Source organism: Trichomycterus rosablanca, chromosome 19 (assembly GCF_030014385.1).
Source record: "Trichomycterus rosablanca isolate fTriRos1 chromosome 19, fTriRos1.hap1, whole genome shotgun sequence".
Classification (NCBI taxonomy): Eukaryota; Metazoa; Chordata; class Actinopteri; order Siluriformes; family Trichomycteridae; genus Trichomycterus; species Trichomycterus rosablanca.
The window spans coordinates 7,448,149-7,460,891 of record NC_086006.1 but is presented as its reverse complement, the minus strand read 5'-3'; the positions used below and the strand labels follow the sequence as shown (position 1 = coordinate 7,460,891).

At 37.6% G+C, this 12,743-nt stretch overlaps 1 protein-coding gene across 2 annotated transcripts; it reads left to right on the top strand.

Annotated features, from left to right (window-relative positions):
- The first annotated feature begins 304 nt into the window (after positions 1-304).
- Positions 305-10,839, top strand: eno1a (enolase 1a, (alpha)). Of its 2 annotated transcripts, none has more exons than XM_063016184.1 (12): positions 305-384; positions 3,191-3,285; positions 4,802-4,897; positions 5,858-5,916; positions 6,225-6,294; positions 6,884-7,017; positions 7,133-7,355; positions 8,308-8,505; positions 9,421-9,622; positions 9,754-9,862; positions 9,971-10,029; positions 10,371-10,839. In XM_063016184.1, exons 2-12 carry the CDS (start codon positions 3,201-3,203, stop codon positions 10,432-10,434), a joined length of 1,299 nt encoding a protein of 432 aa, XP_062872254.1. In that variant the 5' UTR covers positions 305-384; positions 3,191-3,200; the 3' UTR covers positions 10,435-10,839. The 2 variants fall into 2 exon arrangements, with proteins under 2 accessions (XP_062872254.1, XP_062872255.1); XM_063016185.1 differs by lacking the exon at positions 5,858-5,916 and adding an exon at positions 5,560-5,618.
- The last annotated feature ends 1,904 nt before the right edge of the window (positions 10,840-12,743 follow it).

The following is a 12,743-nucleotide window of genomic DNA, read 5'->3' as shown; positions in this document are numbered from 1 at the left end:
TTGCCATTATTTTGAAATGCCAAAATTCCTTGCATTAAATATAACAGCAGGGATGTGTTCAAATAATGCAGGTATTACAGAATAGTGTAATATTTGTCGTCTTGTATTATTCAAGGGGGAAATAAACAAAAGAAGGAAAATAATTCCACTGCATTTGCATGTCATGACAATGTATGAATGAATTAATAAATGAATAAGGTGTTTGTTTTGTTCTGATCACGTCGAACGTGAGCCGACACATTTCACTAAAGGATCTGAACCACATCTTTGGAGTCGACTGTGAATCGACTCTTTTAGGGGTTGACTCACAGCTGTAGCATTAACCGTCCGCCGTGTCTGAGAGAGCGTTGAGAAGACAGCTGCCCTTGCACACAGCTAAGCGAGGTGAGACTATATTTGAACATTCTTGAACAAATCAATATTAATTAAAATATCAGCAAACTTACTGTTGATATGACTGTTCGATAAATTAGTCGGATAAATGAGTGTTAACGTTTGGTGAGGGGATGCAGGAAATGTTGGCTAGCTAACGAGGTCAGTCAGTTCATTGTAATATTAGTATTAATGTCGAATAACCGTTATGCTAAGCTAAGTATTTAATTTCACTCAGCAGTATTTTAGTCCATGTTTGTGAGCTCTGTTCTAAATGTGACTTGACGTTTGGAGACGACGCTGTCTGAGTAAATATGCGCTTTTCAGGCTGTATGTTAAACTTTTTTTACATTTTGACTCGAGTTCTTTGACTAGTTATTGGTGTTTAATTTCGAGCTGGTATATTAAAACAGTTCTGTAAGCGAGTGTGAGAGTGAATTCATCTTGTGTAATGGCTCTGCGACAGAGGGGCGTGATAACTGTACAAATCAGTTGACCGGATACATTCGCATACTGCCTTATCAAATAGTACCCAGAATTACACGCCTGAGACAATATAACCTTTAAACGCGCCTTAAGTCCACGTACTGTTTAGTATGTTAGTATGTTAGTATGTTAGTATGCCGTGGTGAACCTAGTCGATGTATTGATCTGTACGCAGTGCTGATTCTGTGACCTTCACTTGTTGCCTTTTTAGTACGGAAGCCATTAGAGCCACGAATTCACATCATATCAACAGATTTTCAGTATTTGTTGGATGTTTTTTCTGGTTATTTGAGCTAATCGTGTCATTGTCACGTGTTTAATGGGGCATCATAACCAAGGCCTTGATATAATTCAATCATAAATGTATTTAATCCCAAAAAAGTGGGCCTACAGAAGCCTAAATATAGAAATAGATTTATGCTTAGCATTTGTCAGATCTCTATTCATGTTGTCTTAACTGTGTCTTGTCAGATGTCAATTTCGTTGAGATCTTTGAGGGTTTAGTTTTTTTTATTAAAAGCTAAAGAATGAAGAAATCATTTATGTTGTCATTGCAGTAGAATCTTCTCAAGGACATGGAATGATAACCTGGGGTTTTTCAGTTAGTGATAATCTCATATGTATGGAATCAATTTAGCCAATAAATGTATAATAAAGCAATAAGCCACGAGAGGCCGTGCGTTACTGTGATTTTAGCACGGGGAATGACGTTTCGCGTTGTGCCTAAAACTTCTTTCCCGTGCTAAAATCTTAACAGTAACGCACGGTCTCGAGTGGCTTATTGCTTTTATAAAACGGCGGTCAACATAAAATACAATAAATACAACAATGTTTAATTCATAAATGTATTTATTGTGTATAAACTTACAATAAAGCATTCTTCCGCGACGCAAAATAGTTCGATTAACAGTGTTGCTAGGCAACATGAGGGCGAAAATAACATTAACTTTTTCTATTCAGTGGCGTATTAATATGGAATGATGTGAGGTGGTCATAGGTGTGAGTTTATCGGGGATTTTACAACGGCTTCGAACGCGGCTCAGCCAATCAGATTTTAGGACCGGAACTATCCGTTTTATAAAAGTCCAATAATTGATAACTTGATAACTCAATTTTGTCAACAATATATTGGATCATGATGCAAAATATCCCAATAATATAAAACATTACACACAAATCCACATGTACACAGTTAAATGTAGTCAAATTAGCAGCAGCAGCTCTTTATTGATACATACCATGTCATTTATTGATATGCACCTTATCATACACACTGTGCTTAAAATTATATACACAGGGCTGTAAGTGAATAACACATCGGAATTGTGCATATGGTTTACTTTTTAAAAAAAGAGACTAAACAAAATATAACACAAGCAATCTTGTCCACATACAGTGCTTATTTGGTATGAACAGAATAAAAACAGTAATATGTGCACAGCATGGGAATTAGCTTGGAAATGGAAGCACTGCAAGATTCAGCAGTGCAGGATTCATGTGCTGCTGTCTGTCCAACAGTTGGTAACTCAGCCTGTTAATTTATGACCAATGGAAGGTTTGCACTAATGGAAGGCCACAAAATTATTTACAGCTTCAATTACAATCATATATTTGTTGTGGACTTTTTAAGTAGAAATACAGCTTAATATTTTAATAATAATTTGTAAGCATGGGGGCAGCTGTAGCCTAGTGGTTAAGGTACTGGTCCAGTAATCAGAAGGTTGCCGGTTCAAGCCTCACCACCGCCAGGTTGCCACTGTTGGGCTCTTGAGCAAGGCCCTTAACCCTCAATTGCTTAGACTGTATACTGTCACAGTACTGTAAGTCGCTTTGGATAAAAGCGTCTGCTAAATGCCGAAAAAGCATGATTAGCATTGGCATAACAGAAGCAAGCTGCAACACAAGAAGCAAGCTGGAAGTGGGCCTGTGGTCAAGTTGTGCAATATTGTCATACCTCAGTGTAACGGTGCATTTCATGGAAGGGAATTGTATCAAATGTAATTATTTAAATGTTAAAGTTTTTGGCATTCAGATTCTGTTTTCACTATAAAATTGTTTACATTCTGCATTTTGTTTACTGTTTTATGCATACTAATTCCTTCATATATTGTGTCATTTTCTGGGGTCAAGTAAACCTAATACTCAAAACCTTCATTGTATTTACATTGTATATATCATGCAAGAAAAATAAATAAATAAATACAGTGATATACTGTAAAACCGTCAGAATTTTATGGGTGTTTGGTCATAACCCCAAGCTCTATCTACCAGCATGGATGGTGTAAACCTCTGTTTTTGTGTTGTTTGTTTAAGTATCATATCGTTTTTGCAGATCCTGCAACATGTCCATCCTGAAGATTCATGCCCGTGAGATTTTCGACTCCCGTGGAAACCCCACGGTAGAAGTCGATCTTTACACCAAGAAAGGTACAATTACATTTGCTGGTTTCTTAGGAAGACTTGGTTGTGTTACACAAGTTTTAGTTTCATTCATTTATCTCGTTGCACAACATTGATACTGAATGTTATATCAGGTCTTTATACAAGCATACATTCTTGTCAGACTGTTTTATGGCAGTTTGTCGTAGACACAATGACAAACCCAGTCTACTGAAGCAAGAATATCAATGCAATAGGTTGTGAATAATGATGTCAAGACATATTAGCCACCAAACACTGAACACATTTTGTGAGTTGAAAAAAAATTTGCTCCCAGACCCCATGTGCTGTCCAGTAGTGTAGCAGAGGCAGATCAGGTGGTAAACAGTTATAAATAGCTTTTGTAACAGTATACAGCTTGGATTGCATTTCGTCCTACTGTAAGATAGGGAAAGCTCATGGGATAGGTGCCGTTAACATTACTGTACCTCATGTATGTTCTAAAACAAGTAAACAAGGATTTAAATAATAATTCCTCATACTGAATAAAAAAGACTTATTCAAAGCCCCACCCCACCCCCACAGCATTTTTCCTTCAATAAATGAAATAGAAAGATTTATTCAAAACCTATATCACCTGTGTGAAACATTTTTCTCTAAACCTAATAACTGTTTGTGCCATCATTGGCAGTAACAGCTGCAATCAAATGTTTGTGATAGCTGTGGAGCTGATGTTGATTTAATACATAAAGAGGTAGTTACTTGTTTACATGCAGTGAGGTAGGGCTGAAAAGCATTTTCCCTTCAATAAATGAAATTTAAAAAAATAATAATAATCCAATGGGGCAAAAACTGTTTCACAGCACTGTAATTGAAAACCCTGAAACACTACCCTGACTGGGCACCACATGTCCGTTGTTGCCTGAAATGGTTTCAGCTTGTTTGTCTAACAGTTCAGCAGTGTAGGTTCTCACAAATGACCAGACTTTTAATGCGCCCCAGTGAATAATCATTTGGCAAAGTTTAGAAATGAATCTAGCAAATGGCCAAGTTAGTCTTTTAGAGTGCACTGAAGTTGAGGAGTTCCTTTCCCTGCTATTTGAGAGCTGCATCAGCATTCTTTAGCCCTTAAGTGACGGGCTATTTTTGATGCTGTAGTGTGTACACTGTAGTATACACTGTATTCTAAACGTCACCCAGGTTTTTTAGTTTAACTTAGACTTTGTTTACCAAATAACATCAGAAGAATGCCCTGTAGCAAAAATACATAAGATTTTAGAAAAAGTTTGTGTTCATTTTTTGTATAAAAGTTTCCTGTTTATAATATACCAGAAAGAAAATGTTCAGAGACCATTTAAACCAACACATCACAAAGATTGTGCCTTCAGTGTTTTACATGTAAAAAATTGTAAATTCACATGTACAAATGCACAGTCTGTCACAGATCATCTGCACCAGCTGACACGGTCTTGTTCCTGGTTGACAATTCAGTGTAGAATTGGACAAATGTTGTTTTTGTCTTAAAAATCAAATGTTTAATGCTCTGTTATTGTTTCTTTCTAAGGTCTCTTCAGAGCTGCAGTGCCCAGCGGTGCTTCCACTGGCATCTACGAGGCCCTTGAGCTCCGTGACAACGACAAAACCCGCTACTTGGGCAAAGGTGCGATTACAGAGTCCACTGCAAAATAATATATAATTAAAATGTATTTAAGTTTGACTTGTACACATTGTCTTAGGTTTCTCATTTTGATTAAGTTTTTTTGGACACAATTTCTTTTAATTCTAAATTATAGATGCAAGTATACAAAATAACTACATGTACTTAGCCTTCACAATTTTTCTCATTATTGCAAATAATTTGGAAAGCACTGGAGACACACTCAGCAGATTTGATCTGTAGGACTGGGAAAACAGCACCTGATGTAATTTACAGCTGCACCTATTATTCTAGCCCACTATCACTGGGATACAGGATGCGATGTTATCGGCCACGCCAATCCATCACTGTCCGGGAAAACCGGACTCAACTTGACCCTTACTGACTTTACTGATTTGCAGCGACTTCACTCTTTAAAGGGACAAGCAAACCTAAAGCATCTCAACAAAAGCGTTCCCCCACAGCACCTGCCCTAATGATGTTCTAAATAATCACAGATCTGTACATTTAATGCTTTTTAATAAGAATAAATGAAGCAGCAGTTTGTGGCTAAGTTTCCTTTCAGGTCTCTAAAGGTTCAGAACCGTCACTGTTCCTTATCTCTCCCTGTCTTTCTTCCCCACCATGTCTTTTTCTGACTCTACCTTGTCATTCTCTTCTGTCAGGGGTGAAAAGAGCTGTAAAATATGTAAATGAGTTCTTGGCCCCAGCTTTGTGTAACCAGGTAAATGTGTGTGCAATGCCTAGAACAGGATGCCCTGTGACAGTGCCAGAGCATGAGGTGTGAGGTTTGCTTTTGCGACTAACATATGATCACAGAGGTCCTGACATATATTTGCGTACTTACCTGAATTTTAATTTAAAAAAAATAAGGAAATGTCCAGGTCCTGTTCTGTGATAGTCATGCCTGCTCTGCATGTTCCTTGTTACTCGGATCAGTGATGATCTGCTTGTTCCTTGCAGGTGTCTCTAAGGCTGTTGAGCATATCAATAAAACAATTGCACCTGCCCTGGTTCGCCAGGTAGGGATATTTATTTTTGTACTAATATCACACTGTGTTACTGTAGATAATAATTATTTATATTTATTTTAAAAGCCTTATAGATTTGCTTCAGTGATTATGGGTAAGCTTTATGAAGATGCATGGACAGACCGAAAACTGATTTGCTTAGAAATATACAGATGTACTTTAGTACAGTTTAACCTTTGAATGCAGTATATACATTTTTAACAAGACCTTGTGTTGATTGCAGTGGTTTAACCCAGACTAATGACTGAAACATTTCAGCTAAAAGATTTGTGCTAATGACTTTCCCTCTATATTAACAGGATGTGTCTGTTGTGGAGCAGGAGAAGATTGACAAGCTGATGATTGATATGGATGGCACAGAGAACAAATGTAAGCATTTTTATATTAAATACATAGATCATTTAATAATGATAACATTGCAAAGCATTACTTGTAGGAACCCCAGGTCTGTCAGAAAGAAGTATGTAAACTTCTGGGCTAATGATGTCTGTCTGCAAATAAAGAAAATTTAGTCACGTTGCTAGTCTTCATAGGAATAAACATTCTACAAAGGTCATAAAGTAGTTATTAAAAAAGATCAATTTCTACACTGTACTAAAAATCTGATTTTAATTTATGGTCTGGGGGGGGGAATAAAAAATAAAAATAGGAAGGGCATCCAAGTCAGATATGTGACTGTAGTGACCCATAAATATATTAAAGCAGCTGAAAGGAAAAAATATAACATTTTGCATTTTCAGAGCATTTACATTAAACCCACAATAAACCTGTAAGGGGACTCAAATTCATGAAGGTTATTTTGGACAAAGAATGTGTTCTAATTATTGAATCACAAAAAAGAACAGTACATTGTTATCCCAAGACCTATATGTTTTTTACAAGTGTATGTGAACTTTTGATTTCAGCTGTTACCCAGAATATAAAATTTGATTTCTGTTTTTATTTTGTTCATCTTTAGCTAAATTTGGTGCAAATGCCATCCTGGGTGTGTCCTTGGCTGTGTGCAAGGCCGGTGCTGCTGAGAAGGGTGTCCCCCTCTACCGCCACATCGCCGACCTTGCTGGAAACCCAAAGGTCATCCTCCCTGTGCCTGTAAGAACTTGTAATATTTATTTATGATGTCCTTGAAACCAGTGTATGTAATTTTATAGTTAAAGAAACATGGAATTTTTGGCACATTGTTAATAGAGCCATTTATTCTTTCAAGGCCTTCAACGTTATCAACGGTGGCTCCCATGCTGGCAACAAGTTGGCCATGCAGGAGTTCATGATCCTGCCAGTTGGAGCGAGCACCTTCAAAGAGGCCATCCGTATCGGTGCTGAGGTCTACCACAACCTTAAGAATGTTATCAAGGAGAAGTATGGCAAGGATGCCACCAACGTTGGTGATGAGGGTGGATTCGCCCCTAACATCCTGGAGAACAAAGAAGGTAAAAAGAGAAATAGTTTTTTAGTTACTGCTAATGTAAATTGGCTACGGTGATATTCTACACTTATTTAAAGCTTTTTGACCTGTCAGTGTGGCACATCCAAACTAGACCCTGTACAATTTTCCATATGACATTTATTTATTTATTTACATTTACATTTAAATTTTTAGCATTTAGCAGACGCCTTTATCCAAAGCGACTTACAGTATACAGTTTAAGCAACTGAGGGTTAAGGGCCTTGCTCAAGGACCCAACAGTGGTAACCTGGCAGTGGTGGGGTTTGAACCAGCGACCTCCTGCTTGCTAGTCCAGTACCTTAACCACTAGGCTACAACTGCCCCATTTATTTAATTAAATTAAAAGTCAGGCTTTCCATACATTCCAGTCCCAGCACAGACCCGGTTTGAATCTAATTTTAGTGCTTTAACTCTGTAGCTAGGAACAGCAGATGTATTCTTCATTCAGGCCTGGCCCCTGCAGTGTAAGCTAAAGTAACGAAAGCTGCTTTGATGTTAAGGTGATAAATGCTTAAGGCTTCGCAGCTGCTGGACCCTGCTGCCCTTGACACTGTCTTTAACCTAAAGAGCATAAAAATAGGCTAATGTTACATTGTGTGTAACATGGTTTGCTTTCAGAAGCTATTATTTAAATAAATCCATATATGTGATATGTTATAGAAATCTGCTACTGGTATTTAAAAAAAAAAAAAGCAATCAGTGGCTTATGACGTATCAGAGCTGTTGTGTGCTTGGCCATCCTAAGCAAGCGTGGGTACGAAGCATGCAGCAGAGAAATTACAATTGTAGACTGCAAAAAGTTGTCAAGATATCTTAAACAGAATAGCCATTCATTATAGAACAATGTCCCTAAGGTTTTCTTACCCAGTGATTGATTTGTTTGCCAAATTTAGGTTTAAATAAAGACAAACCTATAATAAAGCTTTTTTCCTCAGCACTTGAGCTGCTGAAGACAGCTATCAGCAAGGCCGGCTACACTGACAAGATTGTGATTGGCATGGATGTGGCTGCCTCCGAGTTCTACAAGGATGGCAAATACGACCTAGACTTCAAGTCACCTGATGACCCCAGCCGTTACATCTCCCACGAAAAGCTGGCAGACCTCTACAGGAGCTTTGTGAAGGACTATCCTGGTCAGTTTCTATATATGAATATATATAATGAATATATAAAAATTTTGGGGGTAATAATAAGTATAGTGTCAGTGTTCTAGATCTACATGAGTGCAAACAGAGGATAGAACATGTCTCATCATTTTATTACTATTTAAGATATGCAACCAATTCCATTGCTGTCCTGAGAAAATCTGATTTGTACTGTGATTCGAATCCCTGGGCTGGGCTTACAAATATAGAAGTTGCACAGAATTATGTATCCCCTGCCATTGGGGTTGTGTCAGGGGGTGCATCTGGCGTAAAAGCTGTGCCAAATCAAATATGCAGACAGAATGATCTGCTGTGGCGACCTCTAACGGAATCAGCCGAAGTTGTATTGCAAGCACTTCAAAAAACCTAAACATATTATAAGATGCAAGATCAGAAGTTAGACCAGTATAAAGACAATGCAGACACTAGTAGTCAGAAACAGTGAACAATAACATATATAGGGTCACGTCTTTCAGGCTCTTAAGAGCTTTAAACAATAAAAATCTTTGTAAGAGTTCAAGTAAGCCAAGCATAGTAAACTTAGAAGCCAGACAAGTGGGTCATGATAATGCACTCTATTTTCTAAGTAGCTCCAACCATGCACTGACCCTCTACTTTCATTGATGGGTCATAAATAGGTAGTTTGTAATAAAATGTTAACAATGAAACTTAATCTTATAGTATGGCGACCTTGTCACTTAAAATTGGTGAATGACAGTGTCCAACAGTTAGGATGGCTTTCTTTGAGGTACTAGGATACCATTGTTTCCAATGCAAATGCTATTTGAATAGTAATTCTTATAGTCACTGTTTTGTATTTTAATATCTGTATGGCCTTTTGTTTCCAGACTTTGTAATCAGTTGGTATACTGACAAAAAACAATTGTTTTTTTTAAACCTTAGTCGTTTCCATTGAGGATCCATTTGACCAGGATGACTGGGAGGCCTGGTCCAAGTTTACTGCCAGCACAAGCATCCAGGTGGTGGGTGATGATCTGACCGTGACCAACCCCAAGCGCATTGCAAAGGCCGTGTCAGAAAAGGCCTGCAACTGCCTGCTGCTCAAGGTGAACCAGATCGGCTCTGTCACCGAGTCCCTCCAGGCGTAAGTGATATCACTTTTTATAGCTCTTAGTATTGTTTCAGTCAGCTGTATAATACTGTATAATCATTATACATGTTAGTAGAGTCATTTAAGGTTATTCAGTCGTATCGTCTCTGTTTGCAACTGTGTAGCTGCAAGCTGGCACAGACTAGCGGATGGGGTGTAATGGTGAGCCATCGCTCTGGAGAGACCGAGGACACCTTTATCGCTGATCTGGTGGTTGGACTCTGCACTGGTCAGGTGAGAGTATAACTACAGTAAAGCTGTGGAAAACAAGTCCTAAGTTGATTATCTCACAGTAATAAAAAACCTTGAAAGATCTAACAGCTTTATTGTTCATTTATTCAGATCAAGACTGGTGCCCCCTGCCGTTCTGAGCGTCTGGCCAAGTACAATCAGCTGCTAAGGTACTAACTTATTTTGAGTTAGCTAGATTAGTACATAAACAGGCCATACATACTTCTGTCTTCCTGTCACCATATCTGTAGCATGTGCGATCACCACAAACAAGAATTTCCAGTTTTCTTTGTATGTGAACACCTTTTATGTTATAGTAAGTAAATAAAATACATAAAGAAATGTTAAGAAATGCCACCCAAGCACTGCATGTGAAAAACATTTCATTTTAGCAGTAACGGTGCTCTATATTTATGTATTTTACCCACACTGTTGAGCTATACTAGATCATTAATAATGTAGCTCTTATTTTAGCTGATGTGAATTACAGTGTTGATTTTGCTGTGTGCAGGATTGAGGAGGAGCTCGGCGACAAGGCCCGCTTTGCTGGACAGAACTTCAGGAAGCCCATCTAAACAAAAGTCTTTTTTAGGCTGTTTCTATTCCACACTCGCACACCCACACATGAAGCCACGCTAAAGTCCCCTCCTGAGAAGAGAGATGGTGGAAAGCCAATAAAGTTCCAGGTCCAAATTTGTATGGAATCAAATATGATTTCTGTACTAGCAGATGTACCCATCCTCCTAGCTTTGGTACTGTAATAGCACTGGTCCTTTAATTGTGTCTGTGTTTTGTGTGAGATCTGTCTGGTTTGCTTTTTGTGTGTTGTCATGAGTCTCTAATTCATTTAGAGATTAGCTGTTTAGTGTGCTGCACAGCGCATGTGGTGTAACGTATGTGCAATGTGTTGCCGTTAAAACACTGTAGTGTGACAAGTAGAGCGTGGCATAATCAATAAACTGTCCTCCAGTGGACAAGAATCTGTGTGGTGAATTTGTTTTGTATATAAACTTTGTGTTCTAAGGTTTTATTAAGAAGACTGTGTTGAAAAGATCTGTCGTGTAGAAACATGAGTAGAGAAATTGAACCTCCTTGGTTAAACTTGGTAATAAGATATGTTTTCCTTCCCACAGCTGAGTTGCATGAGAAACGGGCAACAAAAGATGCCCAGGAAGCTAATAACCAACACTACTTACATCTACTATTCAGGTCATCAGACTCCATAATCTTCTGGTCGAATAAAAAGTGTAGTTTATTTAAAGCAGTCTTTCTTAAACTTTTTGTCTTCAGATTAAGAACAACGGATGTAACTCATAGAGCTACATTGTAATATTGCCAGTTCTTTTTTTTTTATTTTGGTCACTTGACTTGCGCCCTGCAAATTCAGTTAAAAGAAAACTCAGGGTAGGGTTGCAGTCAATGTTGTGAGCCTTTTTGTACACGAATGCTTAGTTTTTAAGATTAGCTCAGTGATGAGTTTTGTTTGTGAAACAATACTACTGAATAATGCATTCCACAATTGTTAGTACAGGCTTTGTCACGTCTTTTAAAAATGCATTCATTTTTTTTATTATTAAAAAAGCATTATGTAAACCAAAACAGCTGATAAAATGTAAAAATAAATAAATAAACTGACAAAATAATAAACAATATAAAAATATGTAATATTAATACATTTTCTAATACCTAATAAAGCTATAATGTCTTAAATATTATAGTAGGGTTATAATAAAATGACTGTTTAAAAATTAGAAGGAATAACACAATAATATATCAACTGTGAGTCAAAAAGGGACTTCCATACCTTTGCCCACACTGCTGCATTCAGAATTAAATTTGAATTAAAGTGATTATTATATTTCCCACCTTTGAACAGAAATAGGGTCAATTTTATGGAAATAATAGTGTAAGTATACGTACGTAAAGTACGGACGCACTTTGCGCACCCTACGCAAATGAAGCTCATTCCGTTTGCGCATGCGTAGTGAGGCTCTTATTCCGTGTGATTGTGTTTTGATGAATAAATGCTCTTTTCTTTTGACTTTGTGCTTATAAATGTAAACAGAATAGCATCTAATTTTTATTTTAAATTAACAGGGACACATGTTTTCTATCACTAATAAAAATGTACATATTAATTCATCCAGCAAACACAACTATGAGGTATGAGCGGCGCTTGGTGGTGATACATGATGGGAACGTGGTGAGAAAGTAAATCATCCAGAAACAAGAAATCTGACCGCTTTAAACAACTGAATTTATTTACAACCTTACTGAGAGCAGCTACTTACAACAAATGTATTTATTACAATAATAATATGATAAAGTTATAAATACAGAGTGCTTATAGAAACAGAAATCACTGCAATTAGCTTAGCAGCTAACACTAGCGACTAAGCTAACAGGTACCCGTGTTGTTTACCTCGGATATTAACTCACATCTGTAATGTCTTTCGTATAGTTAGAATACTGCACACGGTGTACAAGTCTTTATTGTATATCTTTAATAATAATAATAATTATGGTGTATGAGTTATTTGGGTTTTAATCAGTATCTCAGCTGTACTAGTTGACTAGGCTAGTTTTGACACCTTCACACGGCTGTTCTGACCTTATTACTAGCGATGGGCGGATCGATCCAAATATCGACAGTATCGATACTTCAGTTTTACTTTTTCTCCGCTACATTCAGCACGTTTCTCCAGTTTGATATAAAAGTAGAAACCATGTGTGTACAGACGCTCCTCTCACATCTTACATGCTCACATTACTGCTCCTGATCTGCTGTGTTTTGTTGTGGTACCGTCACGTGACTAAGCGGCGCTGAGAGACCCGAACACATGCAGCAGTGAGAGAGAGTGAGAGAGAGAGAGAGAGAGAGAGA